Source organism: Nilaparvata lugens, chromosome X, assembly GCF_014356525.2.
Source record: "Nilaparvata lugens isolate BPH chromosome X, ASM1435652v1, whole genome shotgun sequence".
Taxonomy (NCBI): Eukaryota; Metazoa; Arthropoda; class Insecta; order Hemiptera; family Delphacidae; genus Nilaparvata; species Nilaparvata lugens.
In genome coordinates, this window is record NC_052518.1 from 85159602 (window position 1) to 85182146 (window position 22545).

General features: G+C 34.4%; 1 protein-coding gene across 1 annotated transcript in view; it reads left to right on the plus strand.

Moving 5' to 3' along the window:
* The window catches only part of LOC111045128 (ATPase family AAA domain-containing protein 2), a 33973-nt gene that overhangs the window by 4504 nt on the left and 6924 nt on the right, over nucleotides 1-22545 (plus strand). Inside the window, exons 3-12 of the mRNA XM_039441793.1 lie at nucleotides 822-941; nucleotides 8857-9225; nucleotides 10479-10704; nucleotides 12306-12520; nucleotides 13640-13959; nucleotides 15931-16221; nucleotides 17972-18502; nucleotides 19706-19998; nucleotides 20843-21028; nucleotides 22285-22490. Coding sequence (XP_039297727.1) covers nucleotides 822-941; nucleotides 8857-9225; nucleotides 10479-10704; nucleotides 12306-12520; nucleotides 13640-13959; nucleotides 15931-16221; nucleotides 17972-18502; nucleotides 19706-19998; nucleotides 20843-21028; nucleotides 22285-22490 — 2757 coding nt within the window. The remainder of the gene's footprint in view (nucleotides 1-821; nucleotides 942-8856; nucleotides 9226-10478; nucleotides 10705-12305; nucleotides 12521-13639; nucleotides 13960-15930; nucleotides 16222-17971; nucleotides 18503-19705; nucleotides 19999-20842; nucleotides 21029-22284; nucleotides 22491-22545) is intronic.

The window sequence follows — 22545 nt, forward strand, 5'->3', positions numbered from 1 at the left end:
TTGACCTATTTCAGTAGGAGAAAAAGTAATAAATTTAGTCTTCTTCAGGTTCATGGTGAGTACATGTCTATCAAACCATGATTTTACAATTCTCAAGCCCTCATTTGCATTGTTATATACATTCCCCCATGACACACCAGAAAAAAACAAGAGCCGTGTCATCAGCAAATGAAATTACTCTGCAGTTAGGTATTTTCAGATTAAAAAGGTCATTAACATAAATCAAAAAGAGCAATGGTGAAAGGACTGTGCCTTGAGGAAGACCAAATACAGAAAGATTTTTCAAACTTGTTTTACCATTAATTGTCAAATATTGAGAGCGATCCGTTAGATAACTCGCAAACAGATCGTTTGCTATGCCCCTAACTCCACAATTATGTAATTTTTGCAATAGTATCACTGTGTATTTATACAATATAAAGAGTGTCTTTGTATTCCTACAAAGACATTAATGCTATTATACATTCTTTATATTGTATTTATACAATATAGAGAGTGTCATGATGAAAATAAAATAATAATTAACAATAATCAGTTGAAAAAGTCTTGTATTGAATACGGGCTAATTGAAATAAAATGTATTTTTCAACTTGTTCTGCACAATCCGCACCATCCTTCTCTCTGATATTAATCGGTAACTGATTGAAGTAACTGTCGAATTAAATATATTCAACCATAGGTGTTTGCGTAGGAAAAATGCACGATTCAGTAACGCGTATATATTTTGTCCAAGTATCAACTTGTTTTATTCAGTGTATAATAGTTGAGTTAATTGTAAAGTTGTTATTCAGAGTATGATAGTTCTTCTTTATTAAAATTAGATATAAGAAGAAGTTCCAGAAAAAGAAAACTCAAGTACGAGAATTACAGTGACAGTTGGATTGTTGGTGCGCAGGCATTAATCGGCTATCCAATGTATGGAAACTCATATTCCATGAAAGGTTAGTAGATAGAAAAAGTGAGTTGATGACTGTTTAACTTGGAGTTTCAACGAGTGATGGTTATTTTATTCTTTCTGAATGCTTTTTTATTTTTTTACTCAAATTTTAAAATTTTTAGAGTAGATCATTCGCGTCACTGTTTTGCTTTTATTATTTGATGAACCTTTTTTTAATAGCAAGTAATAATTAATTCAACTAGTTTAGCAAGTTGTGTCATAAATTTCCCTTGATTTGACTCCTTGTGGCGTTATTATAAAAAAATCCAAATTATTTATAATCATATAATTGAGATGAAATAACTTAATTGAGTATCTTGAATAACTAAAAATTGAGTCATCAAAAAATCAATGTCATGTCATTTACAAAACAAAATTAACAGTCATCTTGAATACTCCCAGTGCTGCCATCAAAGCCAGGATGTTAACGTTTATAAAAAAAAACATGACCTAAAGCAAACCTTTCATGTTAGATGTTCATAAATTTATGTCTATTGTATGAAATATATCAACTAATTAAACTGTTATCCGGGAAAATATAAGCTCAGTTGGCCACATAGAAAATTAACAGCACTTATGTATGTTAAATAATGAAAACCATAATAAAAATATTCTTGATTAGGCGGAGTAAGGACTAATAGTCCTCTTTGCAAATCAACATCAAATGATAAGCTTTTTCATTCCATTGTAATGTCGACTGTTACTCTGCCAGCTTTTATATCTTACAAGAAATAAATTCTTGTTCATATTTGCCTCTAGAGCATCTGCAGTGCTTTTTGAAGAATAAGGATGTAGAATATGCTTTCACGACTGAACTCGAACTGACGTACTGGAGCCTTCGTTTGTAAAGCTGCCTCTTTAATTATTAGCAGGTGCTAGTTGCTTACATCTTTTTGGTGGTTGAGTTTATGTTCGGCATATGTTTGGTGACGGCGGCCATTCTAACAGTGGAGTTAAGTAAGTGTAGGGGAGGTTACGGAAGGTGAAGGGAAAATGTACATCACGGGTGAAACATACCTGGGATAAGTAAGTTATCAATGTTTGTTTATTTGCTTGTCAATTCAAATAGGGTACAAAAATTGTATTTTATTAATTTACTTGTACGTAGTTAGGGTTATGGAAACGTACTGGTACCAACTATCTGAGTTGCTGTTTCTACCTGGAAACACGTCCTCTAAAACCCTCCCATCGTTAGCTGCTCCTTCACATCTCGTCTTCTATTAGATGTCACGGGAATAACCCAAGGATGGTGGTACCTTCCATCTGACGGAAGGACATTTTTCAATATTCCAGTTGATACTCAGTAATCAATCATACATCTCAATCGTTATTTTATTGAAGCATTCATTGATTGATTTGAGTACTAGAACTAGTTAGAACGTATCCATCAGAAACTAAATCCTTGCGAGACTGTGTAGGGTTTGGAGAGCAGGGATCTATTCTAACCAAAAGAGATAAGGCATTTAAACAACCTACTGATAACATCGAAATGGTCACCACCAATATTTAAAGCTATTATGTAACTATGAGTAACCCTTGAGTCTAAAAAGGTATCGGCCTTCATTCCAAGAATCAGAGATTCCAAATCTAACCTAACATACCAGAACGTTTCCATAACACCATTATTATTCTACGTTGAAGTATTTTATATTATGCTTAGACTCAGATTGTTAGGTCTCATGCTATCTCTTAAGCATGTTTAACTCTTGAACAATATTTTTCTATCTTATTCTGAGATGGTTCAAACTCCAACATTATTCAGTAAAGTAGGCAACAACTATTGATAGGTTGCCATTATTTTCTATTGATCTTCTTCTTGTTTGACGTTACAACCCAGCACGGGTCACAGCCTCGCTCAATCTTCTCCGCCAAGCATCTCTGTTCAATGCATCCCTGCACTTCAACCTTGGCCACATCCTGGTCAACCAAATCTTGACCCCTCTCCTCCTTCCATATATTTTCCCCATACATCGGCATCTTGGGTGGGTATGTGTCATCTGTTCGTATCGGGTGTCCTGCCTATCTTAGTCTGCGCATGCGCACTCTCATCACTTTGATACAACTGATACAGCTCTTCATTATGCCGCCTGCGTCAGAATCCTGCTTCTTGAACTCCTCCGCAGGACCTTCCTTTCAAAGACACCAAACATTTTCTCTTCATTCGATGTACTTGCTAAAGTCTCACTGCCATATAGGAGTACTGGCACGATAACTGTCCTGTATGACTTGACCTTTATGCTCACATTTCGACTTTTTTGATCAGCTTCGCCAGTGCATCTGCTTGCCTGCTTCTTCGCCTCACTTCGCTTGATGAGTTTTTTTTTGGAATTGATGGAAGATCCTAGGTATACAAACTCTTTCACTAGCTCAAAATGTCTCCCCTGGATTTCCATGGTTTGTCCTTGTAAGTCAATTCCAGAATTGGAGGCTACCATGACTTTGGATTTCGCTTCATTTATTACTAGGCCAATACTCTTTGCAGCTTCTTCCAGACTTCTGCAGGCTTCAGTCATAGTTGCAGGAGACCGACTTGCAATATCTACATCGTCAGCATATGCTAATATTCGTGTCAATCGGTTATAGAGATTACCTCTTGTGTCAATTTTTTAATCTCTCACTACCTTTTCCAGAGCCAGGTTGAATAAAAGGCACGAGAGAGCAGCACCATAGAGAAACAATAGCATAAGTAGATATCCTATAGTATAGGGCGTTTATGTCGCAACTTTTACTGTTATCTCAAGCCAATAGTCCACGTAGTTCTTTCCCGTGAAGCTTTATAACGCTGGTAGTCTCATATTGTGCCGTTCATACACTCTTACCCAGTCAAAACAGTAAAAATCGACAGTAATCGGCTTGAGATAACAGTAAAGGTTGCGACATGAACGCACTATACAATGGGATATCTACTTACGCTATTGTTTTTCTATGACAGCACCCTGCCTTACACCATTCTATTCATTCATTTTATCTTGACACAGCATATATGCTTCTTCATTGTCATGTGGACAAGTCTCGCCAGCTTTTTTGGAATGTTCATTTCCAACATGGCTACATGTAGCTTTCTCCCTATTAAACAATCATATGCTGCTTTGAAATCAATGAACATATGATGTGTTTTTATGTCATATTCCAGGGTCTTTTCCCGAATTTGGCGTAGCACTTATATCTGATCCACAGTGGAGCATCCTTCTCGTCATCCAGCCTGATATCCTCCTACTGCCTTGTCTGTTTAGGGTCTCAACTTTGAATATAGAGTATTCGAAAGCACTTTGTATCCTACATTCAATAGCGTAATGCCTCTGTAATTTCCACAGTCTAATCTGTCTCCCTTTTTATGTATTGGCCCTATCAATCCTTTATTAAACTCATTTCGCTGTCCCATACTTTTGCAATCAGCCTATGTAGATTTTCTATGACAGAGCCTCCACTACGCTTGAATAGCTCTGCTGCTAGTCCATCTGGACGTGCTTTGTTATTCTTGAGCTTCTTCATTGCTTTATCCACCTCTTCCAAAGTTGGTGGGTCCTCTTCTAAGCCATCTGTTGGTAGTATTTCTACATTTATCTCGTCGTCCACTTCTGCATTTCCATTCAGCACTTCCTGGAAATATTCTCGCCATCTTTCTAAAGCTTCACTCCAGATTTCTACTCTAGGAGCAAAGCTCTTGCAGTCTCTCCATCTTTTCCAGCCTTTGAATTTCGAGATTCCTCTTCTTCCCTCTGTGCATCCTTTTCTCCATTCGTCTCAATTCCTTGTATCTGTTCATGGCTTGTCTTGTACTTCCTCTCTGTTGTAGCACCTTAAAAGATTCATTTTTCTTTCTAGTGGTCTCTCTGCATTCCTCATCAAACCAACATTTTCTATCCATTCTTCTTTGTTCACCTAATACTGTCTGAGCTGCATCTTTGATAGATTTTACACATTCTTCCCATTCTTGTGACAGTGTACCTGCATTTCCTTCCAGCAGCTTGTTGGATACCATTTCCTGGAATCTCTCTACTTTTCCCTGTTCATTAAGTGCTTTCAGCTCAAATCTCATCAATTTTTCTGGGTACAATTTTCTAGAATTGGCTATTTGTGCCGTGCCCTTATTATTGCCCCAACTAAGTAATGATCTATTATTGAACATTTACGATTAAGCTTACATGATTTATTACTTATGATTCATGATTTAAATTAACAGAAAATGTCTAAATAATAGATAAACTTTCAGCTTTTGCCATTGGCATAAGCCATGCCAGGTTATTTTTTTTCTTTCAATTTTACAATTGTATTAATTTGTTAAATTTGATTTTTCGGCATATGCAGTTTCGAATCTTTGATACGTTTATAGATGAACTCATCTATCTAGCATTAAAGTGGCCTCAATTTAATATTCCATATTATTTTATTATGAAGATTTGGAAAGTAATTTCAACTGAAAAGTTTATAGTTAATAAACTGCAGGTTTCAAAATTAGTTTCTCTCAAAGAAGCAACAAAATGTGTATTCAAGTATTTCAAACTCGAAAAAAGAAAATAATGTGATATGTAGTGTCGTGTATGTTCAGTGTTCTTAATATGGACATAAACTTTATTAGTATTACTTTCATCCCATTATTTCTTATCCAATCAGGTGTTGAACCTCACCTAACCCATCTTTTGATCAAGTAATATTTTATTGTCAATTTTTATGGATGAACTGCAACAAAGACTTGTGAAATCTTGAAATATTGTTTTGAGTTTATAATCCTGACTAATGTTTTGAGTTGTGTCTGGTTTTCTAACATTATAACATGAAAACATATATAAAAGAAGTTCAATGTTGTTACTTGTATTTAACATTTTGTATCAACTAAGAAAAATATTAAAATATCAGTGTTTAACGTTGTTGAACTTTGTTCCTTAGTGTTTAATCAAAACCTTCTACCACAAACTACAGACTTTCAAATGAGTTCCAATCAAGAGCAATTCGTATTGAATGACTCATTTTTTTAATTTTTCATTCATACAATAATTTCAAAATTTTCAATTATTAATACAGTATTTTTCAGTTATCAGTGATGATTTAGTGAAGTATTCTTATTTAATTTGGTTTTCAACTTTTCTAAATTCATAGTTTATAACTCAAAATTGGACAGAAATCATGAAGTGTAAACATAACCTGTTCTTGGACAATTTCTATCTAAATTTGGGAAAGGAACAGTTTTGGGCTTCAAGCCTGTTGTTCCTTTCCCAATCATTCAAAGCTGAGATTGATATTGTATCCATCAATGTTTATATAAATAAGTACATCATCGAAATTATAGGGAAAGGAAAAATAAGGCAACCTTGTGCGTAGTAGTCCTAGGACAAGATTATGCTGCACTTTCAAACGAGTAATTTGAAGGATGCCCTAGTCATCGATTCTATGTTAGCAAGATAGCATTCTGCATTCCATTCTTAGCACCCTCAGCGGAATCAGATTTGCTGACACCCTCTTGGTCTCAACTCTACTCTGGAAATAATGACTGGCCCAGTTGACTTCTTCCAGCTTTCAGATGTCCTTGATCTGACCAGGGGAAGATTTTTGAATACTTTTTTAAATATAGTTGACGTTTTAAATTATATTTTATAATATTTATCCATGATGAAAAGAACCGAAATCCATAAATGCAGTCTCTCAGTATTGATGGGGTACTTGAACGTTTAAAATACAATGTATGTCGTATTGAGAATGGATGTCTTTCACTGGATGATGTCCTCACTTATATGCATTGGTAATGAGATGAGAGACTGTATAATTATACAAATTCTGAAGTTGAACTGTGCTGTCATCTGTCTCTCTCGTGCTTGATAGCACGCCCTATGTGACTGCACCACCAGCGTCCTACAAATATTTTTATCCCACCTCTTTTCTCATGATAGAGGCCCCCTGTGGGTTGGGGGAGTTTTGAGTCGATCATCGTACTCAAGAATGTGATGAAAACCAGAATTCATCCATGCTTGTCGTAGGAGGCGACTAAAACGGACCTCAAGGCAACTCCAGAAGTTGCCTTGCCTTCAAACCCACGGGATCTGATCCATCAGGGCAGTTTCGGAGGAGCAAAAAGATAAACCCAAGAGACCAGAGATGGCTGAAACTCCAGGCATGAATGTGGGTCAAGAGGCTTAGTCGAGGTTGGCCGGGCGCCGGTGCCCTAGAGGCAGTTTGGCGTCCCCTATCTCAGCGGAAGGACCTACAAAATGGCCAGGAGTGGAACTCACATAGATCTCGAGGACTAATCAGTCTAAAGAGACTGCCAAGCATATCACACTGGATTGCGACAACAATTGCAACCGGGTGATGAATGGAATGTTAGTATAGGGAAAAACCCCTGGTTCTTGTAAAGAACATAGGTATTGGTTTGCCTAACTAACATATTACTTGGCAACACAATAAGCATCGGTTAACGTGTGGCGTTCTTTGAAACTTTGGATCCTTGAATCTGTCCCTTCAAAAACAATAATTTCTCATGATAGAAAATTTGTTCAAAATGGCCGTCTATACAAGCAGACGGATGAGAAAATGTGTTAAATATTTTCTAACAAAACACGTGGTGATGAGTGAAAGTTGCAATATTCGAGTAATAATAAGTCACTTGCTGTATATTGCCAATAGCTGTGTAATTGCAAATGTCCGAAACATATCTGTGTTCTCGCTGCAGCTAGTGGAAGCTACTATTGTCCTTGTAAGCAACGTGCTTAAGGGGGTATATGGAAGCAAACTATTAATATTGGTATAGCCGGTAAACAATTATTAGTCTAGGTCAGATAAGTTGTGAATGTCACTTGGAAATATAAATGGCTATCAAATGAAATAATATTATATACAATAATAGATAATATTATTAATATTTTTCTTTTTATTGTAATTTCATTACAATATTGTATAACTTGAAGAATAGAATGTACTTTCCATTTTTTATATTATAGTATAATCTGTTCATCGAAAGATGGACAAAACATGAATCTTGCGCTTGTGTAAGTATAAAATTAAGGCTGTACAAAGGCTAAAAATAAACTTTCTACTGGTGATATTTTTCAAAGTTTTTCGATTTTTATATCGTGAAGCTTTCAAAATGAAAAAGTTTTCTCAGGAAAACATTTTTTCCGATCATTACTTTTTGAGATATGAGAGCCTAAAGTTTGAATTTTTGGGACAGAACATTTCAAGTTCGGTAAGATAAATAAATCCATGAGATTTACAGGATACAAAGATGTACAAAGGTATTGTTGATCTAGTAAAACAAAAATTTTCTGAAAATATCAATTTTAAGAGGGTTATTCAATTTACTGAAAATAACAAAAAATAACTTTTAGTTGCGTTATTTTTGGTAAATTAAATAACTTTTTCTAAAATTGATATTTTCAGAAAATTTCTGTTTTACTAGATCAATAATACCATGAAGAATCCATCTTCTGAATCTAATGGATTCATATCTCACCGAATTTGAAATGTTCTGTCCCGAGTAGAAAGTTAATTTTAGCCTTTGCACAGCCTTAAGGGGGTATATGAAAGCAAACTATTAATATTGGTATTCTAGGTCAGATAAGTTGTAAATCTGTCTTGGAAATATAATATATAGGTATCAAATATAATAATAATAAATAATATACATATTTTTCTGTATATTGCAATTTCATTAAAATATTATACATAATTGTATAACTTAAAGAATAGAATGTACTTTACATGTTTTATAGTCTAATCTGTTCATCGAAAGATGGACAAAACATAAATCTTGTGCTCGTGTAAGTATAAAATCAATTAAAAGCTGAAATGAGTGTATAAGTATAAAATAAGCTTATATGAGAATGAGAATATTATATTATGTATTGTCTATCCTTTCCATGAAGAGACTATAGAAAAATAGTCAAATACTGAACAATTTCTAATACTTTGTTTCTCGTATTTTTCAGAGGGTAAAAACAATTACGACGGTGACGAAGAGGAAGAGACATTTGATGACGAGGAGGAAGAATTGGAGGAAAATAGAAATGAGGTGGAAGGAAATGAAGTTGTGTCGGACAAACAGGCAGAAGAAGTGAATGAACAGATTGATGATGAGCAAGTGAATGGAGACGACTGTGCAGATAATTCAGAGAAGCCAGTGGAAAATGGCGTAGTTGAAGAGCCGTCTAAAGAGGAGGGAAGCCGTAGCCAAAGATTGCGACGTGCATGTCGGGACAAGATTACACCGAACACAACAAACGGGCGACCGAGACGAGGCCGCAATGGCGCCGCCAATTCCAATGCTAAAACTAGGAAACAGAAGAGGAAGAGAAGAGGTAGGCAACATTATCTTATTAATTGAAGAAAATACAATTAAATTGCCTTTATTCAATTTATATATTTATTTTTTTATTGGATAGAGTAAACAATACAGTAGTAGGGAAAGAAAAAACAGGCTTTTGCCCAAAACTTCTTAAATTTCCTAATTTTATCTTGAATTGTCCAAATATTATGTAGGTTATGTCATAATTATTTCATAATAATCGCATTACAAATAAATCAATTATAACATTTTATCGTCGGCATTTTTTCTCCATGGCAAAGTATCGTCTGGAGGAGTAGATGGGTTCGAAAAATAATAATAATTCACTGCTCTCATATTTTTATTTTTTCTTTACACTAATGTTCCATTTTAACCTATAATTTTTTCACGTAGTTACAACACTCTTACATTTCACATCTTCGCATAAGTAGAACATGCAATTCCTAAAATAATTATTTAACTCAAGGATTGATAAGTAAAAGCCTCTATTTTGTTTTCTAATGCTGTCTCGAATTCCTTTCCAATTAACAGTCTTTTGGGTTGCAGTACATAATGGGGAAACAAAAATAAATTCATATACATTTATCTAAAATATGTAAATTCAATAGAATTGAATGAAAATTTCTTCTTATTCAATTTAAACTTTTGCTGAGTATTATTTACTTACTAGATTATCAAACTTCATCAATCTGGAACTGCTCGTGTGTGGACAAAATTTACAAGACTGGAAAAAAAGTGGGACAAGAAAATAAGCTTGATTTAATTTATAGGTTAATAGGGCACAGTATTTGATATCGAATCTAGGGTGTATTTAGCTGACACTATTAGAACTGAATATATAAAGAAGCAGGCCTGCTGGTCCCCCCGGGCGTCCAACAAGTTGTATTCACTCCAATCTGGCAGGATTGGTAGAATGGAAATTATTAATATTTAATTCTCTCCATTGTTGATGGTAATGATATATTTTTATATCCTTTTTAGAGAATCGACAATTTATTTGTTGAAACACCGCCGATTTGTGAAATTACATCACAATATTAAATCATCGTTATCGTAATTGCATTCAATCTTTACCCTCATTGATTAATTTTTTATACTTTGTAAAATTCGTTGAATAATTAGCAATACCGTCAATCAATTTAAATTAGTGTATAAGCCAGTAAATATTGTAACGCACATAAATAAAGAAATCTAATTCAATCATTGTTTTCATTTTGTGCATGTATAAATAAAATAAATAAATGAACCGTGTGAATATTGTTAAAGGCAACGGAAACACCTCCTCTTCGGAGAGCAATTACGAAGCTCCGGTTGCTGCTAATTCGGGTGTGACCTACTGTCTGAGAAAGACTCGAGGCCAAGTAGATAGGTTTAATGTAGCCGGACCGCTGAGTTCACGCAGGAGGCGGCATCGTAGTGTTACCGAGTCGGAGACTTCAGCCGACTCAGAGGATGAAGCAGTCGATAAAGCCCGTCGCGGCAAGCGGAAAAGGTCAGACAATAAATTCTTACTTGTTAGTTTAATTAAGAGGTGTGTATAGATTGAAATTGTAATTTAAAAATTCAAATTCTTTATTCGCATTCTCAAAGTTTGAAAGAAAATTGAATGAATCAATTTATGACTCAACATTCTGCGTCGACAATATAAATAACAATAATTGATGAAATAGCATAATACAGAGTGGATCATAAATCAGTTGACGCTAGCAATTTTTAAGGTCAGCTGTTGTTACAAACCAAACCATAGCTGTTTAGGTTTCTTTACCATAGTTTAGTTTGAGGTTATGTTTGGTTTGATGGTTGTTCATGATAGTGTGTTCATTGTTATTCGATAAATCGACTTATGGGCCACTCTGTATTTAAAATAAAGAAAGTTAGTACTAAAATGAAATAAGATAGATTTGGAAGTAAAAGAAAGGTCGTTTCAAGGATAATTCTATAATTGAATTGAGTAGTGTACTGTTATCTTTATCAGGTTTTAACTATGCAACTGATCTTTCTTGTAACTTTCTTTCTTTTACGTATGTTACAACTTTTTGTGTTAAATGGCAATAAAGGATTATTTATTGATATTGATCAATTGTCTGCAATTAATTTTAGTTATGATGCATTATGATTTATGTAAGTTGGTACTCCAGAATGTATCTTGTGTTTATTGGTAAAAGAAAAGCAAATAGTTAGTATTATCAACTCCTCCATGCGTACAGGGAAGCATCCCTTGCTTGAAAGTATTATTTATCAATTATTAAATAAATACTGGAATGAGAAAGGTTGTGATTCGTGATAATAACCAATGGTAAACGTCCGATCAAGTGTATAAAGTATGAAGCATACTGACGGACATAACAGGCAAGTTTCACGGCATCACAACTCAGAAGTTTTAAACAAGATTTGCTGGTGGAAAAACGTATTTTCTAAAACATGTATAACAATTTATAAGTTGTTATGCACCATATGAGATGCGATAAACTTCAGATTTGGAATGTGTAATCAATAATCTCATATCTAATCGCTACTTTCTGTGATCGCATAGTGAGGAGGAAGAGAGAGGTAAGAGCCTAAGAGGTCGATGTCGAGATGTACCTCAATGTAACACAAATACGTGATGTGTTATGAGGCACCCTCATAGTGAGGAGGTCAAGATAGAGGTTTACCGCGCGGTTTACCTCGACCTCCTTACCATGCGCGCGCATGGTATTTGTGTTACATTGAGGTACCTCTACCTCATCACTATGTGAGCACCTTTAAATGTTGTACTGTATTTTGAAGCGCTGGGCCTCTCCTTCAGCATACTGGAGTTACCTTGGCAGTCCTTTATCAGTTCTCTATTAGGTGATTCAAAACTGCACGGCTTTCTCTCAGGAGCACAATTTTATCGCTAAAAGCATATCAATTATGTGCACTTGTACACATAAGAGATCGACGTGGAATTTTGAATTATCCTGTGTATCTTACTCTTTATCCTACATAATGTACCTTGATTATCATGAGATGAAAGGGAGTAATATTTCTAACAATTCTATTAATATACAAGTTTTAATATTACTCTGTGCGATATTGTACAATTGAATTTATCAATTTATTTTAATATAGCATCCTTCATAACGTTGGGACGGAAAAATTCGGTCGTCTAGGTGACCTCGACCCGGTATCATTGGATACGGATATAAAATTCACCGAAGTTGGAGGCCTAGAGGAACACGTTCAATGCTTGAAAGAAATGGTGATTTTTCCCATGAAGTACTCGGAATTATTTACGAGATTCCATATAACATTGCCGAAAGGAGTTCTCTTCCACGGCCCGCCTGGTAAGACATTACTAAATTCAGTATATTGATAGCATATGCTATCTTTTCTCTATGCTAATTGTTTACCATAAGTGTACGAAATTGATCTTGATTAGTTTCTTGTTTGGCACAGTAGTAGAAAGTAATTATACTACAAGAAGAGGTTTGTAGATTCTATTAAAGCAAAATTCAGAGGTTTAATATTTTTCAACTATTTAAATTTTTCCTACAATTTTCATCTAGAATCACTATACTTTCTTGATTTATGATTCCATACTTGATTATGTAGAGAATTAGTGTAATAGGAACTTTCTTAGCTGACATGTTTGTTGTCCACCTGGTTGTTTTAGTTGAATCAAACTGAAATTAACTATCTAATCCTTCTCTGATTTTGTTTATACTACTATTGATTGGCTGATTCTGACTCTGGAATTAGTTAGTTAGATCATACATTAAAATGTTACAGTTGATTGATTGAAAGACAGAAATAGTCAGAGAAGAACAATTAATAAATTTTCACAATCACGTATAGCTGATAAAATAATGAATTTCGTTAGTGACTTATTCAGTCACTGGCTATGTGCCTATATTTGGCTGCCTTATTCTGAATATGACTTTGAAATAAATAATTTTGATCATTTATTGTTGTTGATATAAGTCCATATACGTCTTTGAGAGGTGGCTAGTAGCTACTAAATTATATATCTTGAAAAGCTATCATTTTTCAGTGATTATTTGTATTATTAACTATTTAATATAGTTATATGTAGTATTGTAATTGTTATTTACACTAATATTAATATGACCACTCCAGTTTTATTGATAAATCGACTGGTATTGAGGTATAGTTTTTCTATTATCAAATTTGTCTGTATACTGTTATCGTATATATTCATTCCCTTATTCAAAATATTTGAAATTTCTCTGCCTGAACCTGCAATGTTAGACTGTGTTATGGCTGAGAGAACTTGTTTGTATATTTTTGAATAATGCAGCGTAGTTCAATCATAGCGTTCTCATTCTGTAAGGTTGCTGGATTTTGTTGACAAATAACTGCATTTGAATAGACTTATCTTATATATTCATCTATCTGGATAGAGACCAAATTATTCAAATGCTTAATTGTGACTTGGCTTTCAGGTACTGGTAAGACGCTGTTAGCTCGTGCTCTAGCCAATGAGTGCAGCTCGGGTCAGCAGAAAGTGGCATTCTTCATGCGCAAAGGAGCCGACGTGATGTCAAAGTGGGTTGGCGAATCAGAGCGCCAGCTACGTCTGTTGTTCGAGCAAGCACGTCAGAGTAGACCTTCTATCATATTTTTCGATGAGATTGACGGTTTGGCTCCCGTAAGATCGACAAAACAGGATCAAGTACATGCCAGCATTGTGTCCACATTGTTAGCGCTGATGGACGGTCTTGATAACCGTGGCGATATCATCGTTATCGGGGCCACTAATCGGGTGAGTTCACTTCAAGTCCGTCTTGCAAATATGTTGGCAATGGCCTCCGTTCACATCAATACAGCACTAAAATATTGTAGCTGCAGTATCTGAATCTATGTTTGCAAATAAATGCAATACGTATGCAGAACGTATGTAAAAAGCGTTGGAAGAACATGGTATAAATCTAAAATATATCCCCGTTAAAAGAGGCATTGCAGTATATGTATTTAGAAGGCCAAATGAAATGTTTATCTAAATGTTAACATAAAGCTAGGAATTGGTGTAGATGAAAATTATACTTGACCATTCAAAATTGATTTGTCAGTTTACGAAGAATATAACCAAAAGTTGAAATATTTATTGGAGAAATTCCAAGCATTAATACAATAGTTGAAATCTTAGAAGCGCTGAATAGTTTATACTTGAATAAGTATTGCCACATTATAATTCTTGAGCCGGTGAATGGAGCTCGGAACTGAAAGATAAGGAGCGATAAGATAAGGCGACTTGAGTTATTAAATTCATTCCGTCATATCAATTTCAGTACAGATTAATTTATAATACATTAATCTGATTTATATAATAATATAATACATTAATTTATAATACATTAATACAAATTAATCTGTATTGAAATTGATGTGACATCATGAATAATAAATTTAATACCTCAAGTAGCCTTATCTTATCGCTCCTTATCTTTCATTTTCGAGCTCTATCAGCCGGCTCAAGAAAATTGTCATGTGGCAATACTTATGCAAGTATAAACTATTTAGGCTTCTAAGGTTCGACCTGCGATCATCTTGCGATCTGCTCGTGTAACGTTCGTTTGCGGAGTAGAGCGTAAGTCTGTTCGCATCTTTGGATTTTCACTATTGTATCATGATTGTAATTTCTCCTATAAATATTTTAACTTGTGGTTATATTCCTCGTAAACTGACAAAATCAGTCAGGAAATCTGACAGGAATGGTCAAGTATCATTTTCAGTCACAACAATTCCTAGATTTATGTAAACATTTAGATAAATATTTCATTTGGACTTCTAAATACATATAATGCCTCTTTTAACGGGGATATATTTTAGATTTCTTTCAAGTTCTACCACCTTTTTTTTACAAACTCATTGCATTTTTGCAAACATAGCTTCTATATACAAGTTAGATACTGCAGCTATTTATTACTAGTTTATTAATCAGTTAACCAATTTCAAAAATTAACGCATTTTATGAAGAAGCACAAAAGTAGCACAATAAAACCCACTAAATGGTTAAAACCATTGTATGTATATTTGTTCATAATACATAAGAGTTTATAGTTATTTTGTTATTATAATATTAATTGAATAACAATTGAACGACAATTGTTTATACCGTTTTTAGTGCAATCTATAACAAGCAGTAAATTCAATTTGAATTACATTCACCTCAGAAAAACCAATAATTTTAACAAATAAAAAATTACATAAATAATATTTAATGTTGTTTCTGGTTTGTTACAATTATTGTAGAACCATCCGGTATCTCTGTCAATCCACATACAATGTAATATAACGTAATAGAAGAATGAAGAAATACAAAATATCACTAGAGATTAGATTGCTTTGTTTATCGTAATCTGCTTTAACAAAGAAGTAATCCAATCTACTCTACAATGATTGTTGACGCTTCAGTAATATTTTATTTCAAATCAAATTTTATTTCCAATACTTATAGAAAAACACTTACATAAATATGTGTGACAACAACAAATAAATGTAAAGAAACTAACGAAATATAAAGCATAATGAATAATCAATAGTCGCTGTCACAATGATCAATAATTACAAAGTAGTGGAAACAAAAGAAAAATTTATTTTTCTATTACATATTTATGATTCAGCACTATTTTGTATTTTTATTTTTCGTACAATATCTTATTTTATCTTTATTTTTCTATTACTTATTTATGATTCAGCAGTATTCTGTATTTTCATCATTTTTGTGTTACAGATTGACGCAATAGACCCTGCCCTGCGCCGTCCCGGACGTTTCGATCGAGAACTGTTGTTCCCACTGCCCTCCAGCCAGCAGCGCGGTGAAATCCTCAAGATCCACACCGGCAAATGGGAGAGCCAACCATCCGAAGCGGACATTCTAAAAATGGCCGAACTTTCCAACGGCTATTGCGGCGCGGATCTGCGCGGACTCTGTGCGGAGGCTGTCATGGCCGCTCTCAGGAGACGGTATCCGCAGATCTACAAAACAAACGACACACTCCTCATCAACCCTGACAATGTCAAGGTTAGTTTATTTTATTGGACAAATGGGTAACAGCATTCAAAAATCTGGTCGTCATTTGGTTGCACTTCTTACCTAAACTACTATTCTATTACATTAGTTGGATTTATGTTTTTTTTTTTTCTTCATTTGTCATGATAAGTGAAGAATGGTAAATTGTTGATTGTCATAAAGAACAGAAGATAAATAACTTACATACAGGTTGGCCGGATGTCCCACGAAAGGTGTAACAACCATAGATTCTACATGAAATTTTTAACAAAAAATGTACAGTACAGTAAAATTTTTATTTATCGACCTCACTTCTCGAGACATCGATTTTCGACTTATAAAAAAAGGCCAATTACTATAAAACTATCAGACAGAATCTAATTCTAAGTATTGAATGAAAAAGACTAAGAAATTGTCAAAAAACCACTGATTTATTATTAATTAGAAAGACCGGTTTCGGTTATTACACCATTGTCAATCTCTGATAAACTAAAACTAAATACAAGAGCAGCAGAATTTATACTGGTAGGCGAGTACTGCTATTGGTCGAGGGCATGAACGCCTGCCATTGGCCTAGCTAGACAGTCTCCTCCCCCTCAACGGTGTGACAAAATGGCGGCTTAAGCAACAGAATCGCCATGATAATAAAATATACTTTGAGTACAAAATAAGAACCAAGAAAATAAGTGTGAAAGATAATAAAACAAATATGTAAATGGAAAAACTATTGACTAATGTATGCTTACAATTTTATGATAAAACTAAATTCGTAGTGTTGTACTGGTTGAAATGAATCTGGTCATTTAAACTATACTGGGAATTTTTCTTAATTACTCTTGTTATTTCTAAAGCCTCTAGAATATTCAAAGATCTGCCTTTGTTATTAACATGCAGAAACTCAACATTCTCCTTAACTGTGAACTTGTGATTATTTGTTATCAAATGTTCTGCAAAGTTAGATTCCCCATTTTGTTTATTCCAATCTCTGATGTGTTCTTTAATTCTACTTTTGAAACTTCTACCAGTCTGACCCACGTAACAAGCATTACAATCATCACATTTAAGTTTGTACACCCCACTTTTATCCCAAATATCAATTTTGTCTTTACTCCAGCTAAATAGACTATTTAAAATCGGTTTGGTCTTGAACGCAACATGAATTCCATTCCTCTTCAATTCCCTACCTATTTTATCAGATACAAGGCCTAAATATGGGATTGTTATCCAAGTCTTCTCCTCACAGTTTGAGCCTACAAAGCTAGAATTGATTGAAATTTTTCTATTAATTTTACTCAATAATCTGTCCACCATACTTTCTTCAAACCCATTTGTGACAGCTATCTGTTTAATTTTAGTGATCTCAATATCAAAATCATGATGGCTCATAGGTATTGTTAGTGCTCTATAGACCATACTATTGAAAGCAGCAAGTTTGTGAGAAATAGGATGACAAGAATGAAGAGGAATGATAACATCAGTATGGGTTGGTTTTCTGGAAATAGAAAACTTGTGAAAACCAGTGCTATGATCTATTCTTAAATCTAGAAAATTCAATACACAATCCTGTTCTACCTCTACAGTGAATTTTATACTCTTATGTAATCCATTCAGGTAGGAAAGAAAATTGTCTAGTTGTCTGTTGCTTCCTTTCCATAAGCAAATAATATCATCAACATATCGAAACCAGTAAACAATTTTATCTTTGAAATGACTATTTTCAATGATTCTACTTTCTAACTTAATTCTTTGTTTTGTTTGACAGGTTGAATGGGGCGATTTCGCCGAGGCATCCAAAAAATTAGTACCATCAACTCACCGCAGTACGCCGGCTGTTGCCCAAAGGCTCCCTCTCTTTCTTGAGCCGCTCTTCAAGCACACGTTGTCTGAGCTCAACGCACATCTACGTGCCGCCTTCCCCAGCGGCTACTGCAAACAACAAAATGCATGCAAGCAAATGGTCAAGGCTCCACGTTTGCTCTTAATTGGGCAAAATAAAGAGGCGACATTATTGGCGTCTGCTCTTCTTTGCAACATGGAGAGCTGCCCTGTTCATGTTTTTGATGTTACAACGATGTATACGAGAGGGGGCATCTCGCCGGAAGAGGCGTGTGTGATGATTTTTAATGAAGCGCGGCGAACAGTACCATCTGTTATCTACATGCCTTGTGTAGATAACTGGTGGGACACTCTCGCCAGCACCCTCCAGGCGCTCATTATTTTAACGCTCAATACCATCGACCCATGCCTTCCTATTTTGCTCATGGCTACTACTCAAACAACCGTAACAAGCCAGGTAGCATACAAAACGAACATTTCAATGCTGTTTATTTCAAATTTAAAATTGATGCCCAAGTAAACGTTGTGTGTGTAATTGATTGAGGTGATGCCTGCCGGACAAGGCTGTGCTAGTAGACTGAAGTGATCCCCACATATCGGTATCAGAGTCAATTGAAATTGAAAATATTCTTTCCATGAGTTGTTATGGGACTGAACATACCGTACTTTCTCAGTTGGGCTGACTGCAAATAGTGCCAGTCCCATTAGAACTGATGAGAAGAATATTTCTACTGTACCGGATACGAATACTGCACTGGTGTGTGGGAATCCAGCTTGAGCAACCAAACATTAATAGAAATTAGGCCTATTCGTTTTTGGTTGACCACACATGTCTGGCAGCTTTGATTTGAATTGTAATAGATTTAGGTTTAATATTTTTTTTACATTTTTTCCACTAATTTAACCCAAAGGATTGTTCCATGCCTTGAAGAAGTTTACATTAACCTATATTATCAACACCTTTTACAACTGTTTTAAAATTACAATTGACAATAATTTGATCCCAATCAAAACGAGCATCTGTATCTCAACAGACGGAGTCCGTTATGTAGATCATTCATAATTTATTATAAACAATTAAAACTACCAGTACCATAGTTATGAAGCACTTGTCTGTTGCTGTAGATGCAAACTGAAACTAGTGAAACTGAAACTGCTTGTGTCCTAGGTTGTTCCCCACTGCCAGGTTGCACTGTGGGCCTAACTGTTCATTAATGCATATTGTCCTCTATCAAATCATATCTCAAAAAGTAGAAATGATTAAAAAGTATTTTCTAGAAAATGTATTTCCATTCGGTTACTTGATAGTATATAAGCTTGGTGCATAACCTTGAACTAATAAACAGAAGAATACAAAAAATCAGGCAGAGTATTAGTCATTTTTAAATTTGATAGAGGTAAATATGCATTAATGTACAGTTAGGCCTTAGTGCAACTTTGCAATGCACAGCAATGGGTACCTTTGAAAAGTGTCTGGACCTCAGCGAATTGACGTGTTCCAGTTTACGTTTGATGTCTGCAGTTTCTAGACTGGAAACAGTATATAGTTCCCAAAAGCCTTGAAACAACCTTGATCTTAGTGTATAGCAATAGAAATTTATGGAATAGAAATAGTAGTTTTATTGGATAGAAATAGAAATTTTACATTATTTGTTGGCAGCTGGAACGTATATTCAGTTCATATCGAAAGGAAATCTACCGGGTACCGTATCCTACCGATGCGCAACGAAAACAATTCTTCCAGCCATTGATTATCGCCCGCTCACTACGACCAATCCCCAAAAACAAGTCAGTCGAGGAGGAGCTGGAGGAGCTTCCCAGGGCACCTACCCCCCCTCCTCCCAAGCGCACTGCTGATGAGTTGCGGAAAATCATTCGTCAAGAGGATACCATCCTTCGAGACCTTCGATATGCCTTACGTATAATCTGTGAGAAAATCGCAAGAGAAAAGACGTGAGTTTCATCCTATTATTTGTTTATTGACAGTAAATTTTGTTTCCATACAAATTATATTTCTCTCTTATAATCTTGTAGTAAGCATTCCGTTTTTATTTTGTATTGTATTAAAGAGTAGGCACCTACTCAGAAACCTTAGCGGGACCATATTATAATGAATTGATTGATTGAAATCTATCAGGAAAAAAACACATCGTATGGATGTTTGTACTTTGTACTATCTTCTTCTTCGTAAGTTGAGCAGATAACTGAAATTTTAAAATCAAAGCAGAAATAACAGATATGACAAATATTTTTATTTTCAGAATAAGGTGTCATTTTTTCGATGACGAATAAAACAGAGTAATGGTTATTGCTGTTCTACTGCATTTTGTCCATTAGAAACTCTTCATATTACGATACTTGAGTTAATTGTTGAATGTAATAAGCAAATTAACTACAGTTATTCAAGTCAATATTGAAATCTCTTCTTCACTCTATTTGTGACAAAAACACGACAATCTGTAAAACCATCAGTTGCAATCAATTATTTAATTGTTCTTCTTAATTTAATCTCTGGGTAATGTTCAGGAGATAGGCCGGTCAAAGATTGCCAGTTGAAGATTTTGTAACTCATAGTATGCTTAGAATAGTTTTGAAAATGTTGTAGTGTGAGCCTTGGAGAAATTCCTTTTTCTTCGATAAATGCAAGAGCTGCACCTACAGTTACCTAAGACGACCTTTCCCCTAAGACTTTCTCTGTCTCTTATTCCCTTATATAGAAATCCTACCTCAATTCTTCAATCTAAGTACTGTGTCTCCAAAATAATACTTATGATATTGATTTTTGTGTTTTTTGCAGGTTCTTTTTATTCGTGAAACCCGTGGATGAGCATATAGTAACTGATTACAGAAAACATGTACACCAACCTATGTATATAGAAAAGGTTATGCTGAAAATCAACAATCATGAATACTCATGTCTCAGTGATTTTGTCGAAGACATGAAATTAATTGTTGATAATGCACTGCGATATAATCCAGATAAGTGAGTAGTTAATCAACTTTCGATTTTCAATTGAATTTCTAATTTTTTTTAGTTACGAATTTATTAGCTGATATTCAAGAATTGAAAATTTAGTTTTTAGAAACATAGTAAATACAATTCAGATTTAATTAAAAATTGGATTTATTTATTTCTAAATTACAAAACTTCAATTTACAATCGCAAATAATGCATTACAAATTTTAAACTATTAAAATAACTGAAAATTCAGCGGAATTATTCATCCAAATTAATTAGCTGGTTCATATATAACATTTCAAGGTTATTTATACCCATACTTCAGTATGAAGTGTGAAACTTATTAAATATAGCCTAATTGTATATTGTATAATATATTTATAACTATATCAAAACATATTTTGAAATGAACAAATTGGATAATAAAAAAAACACTAATAAGGTAATAAGACATTCTAATAGTAACCTATATTTTAATAGTTTTTATTGGGTGAAATTGTCAACACAACAAAGGAGTTCTGTCTGGTGTCTGGTAGATATCACTATTGAATAGCTGAAAAATGCAACTGTTACAGTATCAATCTTCTGAACGATAATTGATGAATTGTAAAAATGAAATAATTGTTTCTCACTTTGCTAAAAATACATCAATAGATTCATTAAAGTTAGAAGTAGGCAAAAAATAGCGGCTACTGTCATTTGATCAATACAAGTTGGCTACTAAAGCCCTTAGTAATACGTAGTTCAACATGTCGACTTTTGAGTGTCTTGATTATTCTTTCTAAATAAATCTATGAAGAATGTTGAAAAACTGGCTTGTAGTTGACTCTATTTTATATTTAGGAAACTATCATCAGAATGTGGTGTTTGAAATCATCACACTTGGAAATCGAGCCTCAAATAAATTAAAAAACACACCTCTACTATCTCTTATAATGCAGATGTATAACACAATTTTCATCAAGACCCTGCAGGCATTCTCAAAACTGATCAAATCCCAAATTAGTCATAAACGGTTCAAAGATTGTGCTATGTATGTTCATGATCAATTTCCTTAGATCTAAAACACATCACATTATCATCCCAAGCTGAGTCATTTCAATTATTAAATTTAAAAAACGTATCTGGAATTTTGATTGCATGGAAACATAGAGTTCTGAAATAACATAAAACAACAAGCATGTATGATAGTTTACATATTCGAAGTTTACTGAGTTGAATCCTAATTGTTGACGGTTTTTCAAGGTATGTTTTTGATTTGATTGTAATTGTGTCTACAGGACGGAGGAGGGCAAAGCGATTAGGCACCGAGCTTGTATGTTGCATGATAAGTATCACCAACTCATAACAGAACATGTTAGCCTAGAAATGGAAATGGCATGTAAAAAGGTTGTCAAAGATCGGCTTCTCCGTGAAAGGTACCCAGACCATTTACCACACGATTTCGATTTGCAAAAAGCCATACAACCCATACCGGGAGCAACCTGTGAGTAGAATCTTCTTTTTCATTTCATTTTACTATTGCTGCTTCTACGAGGATT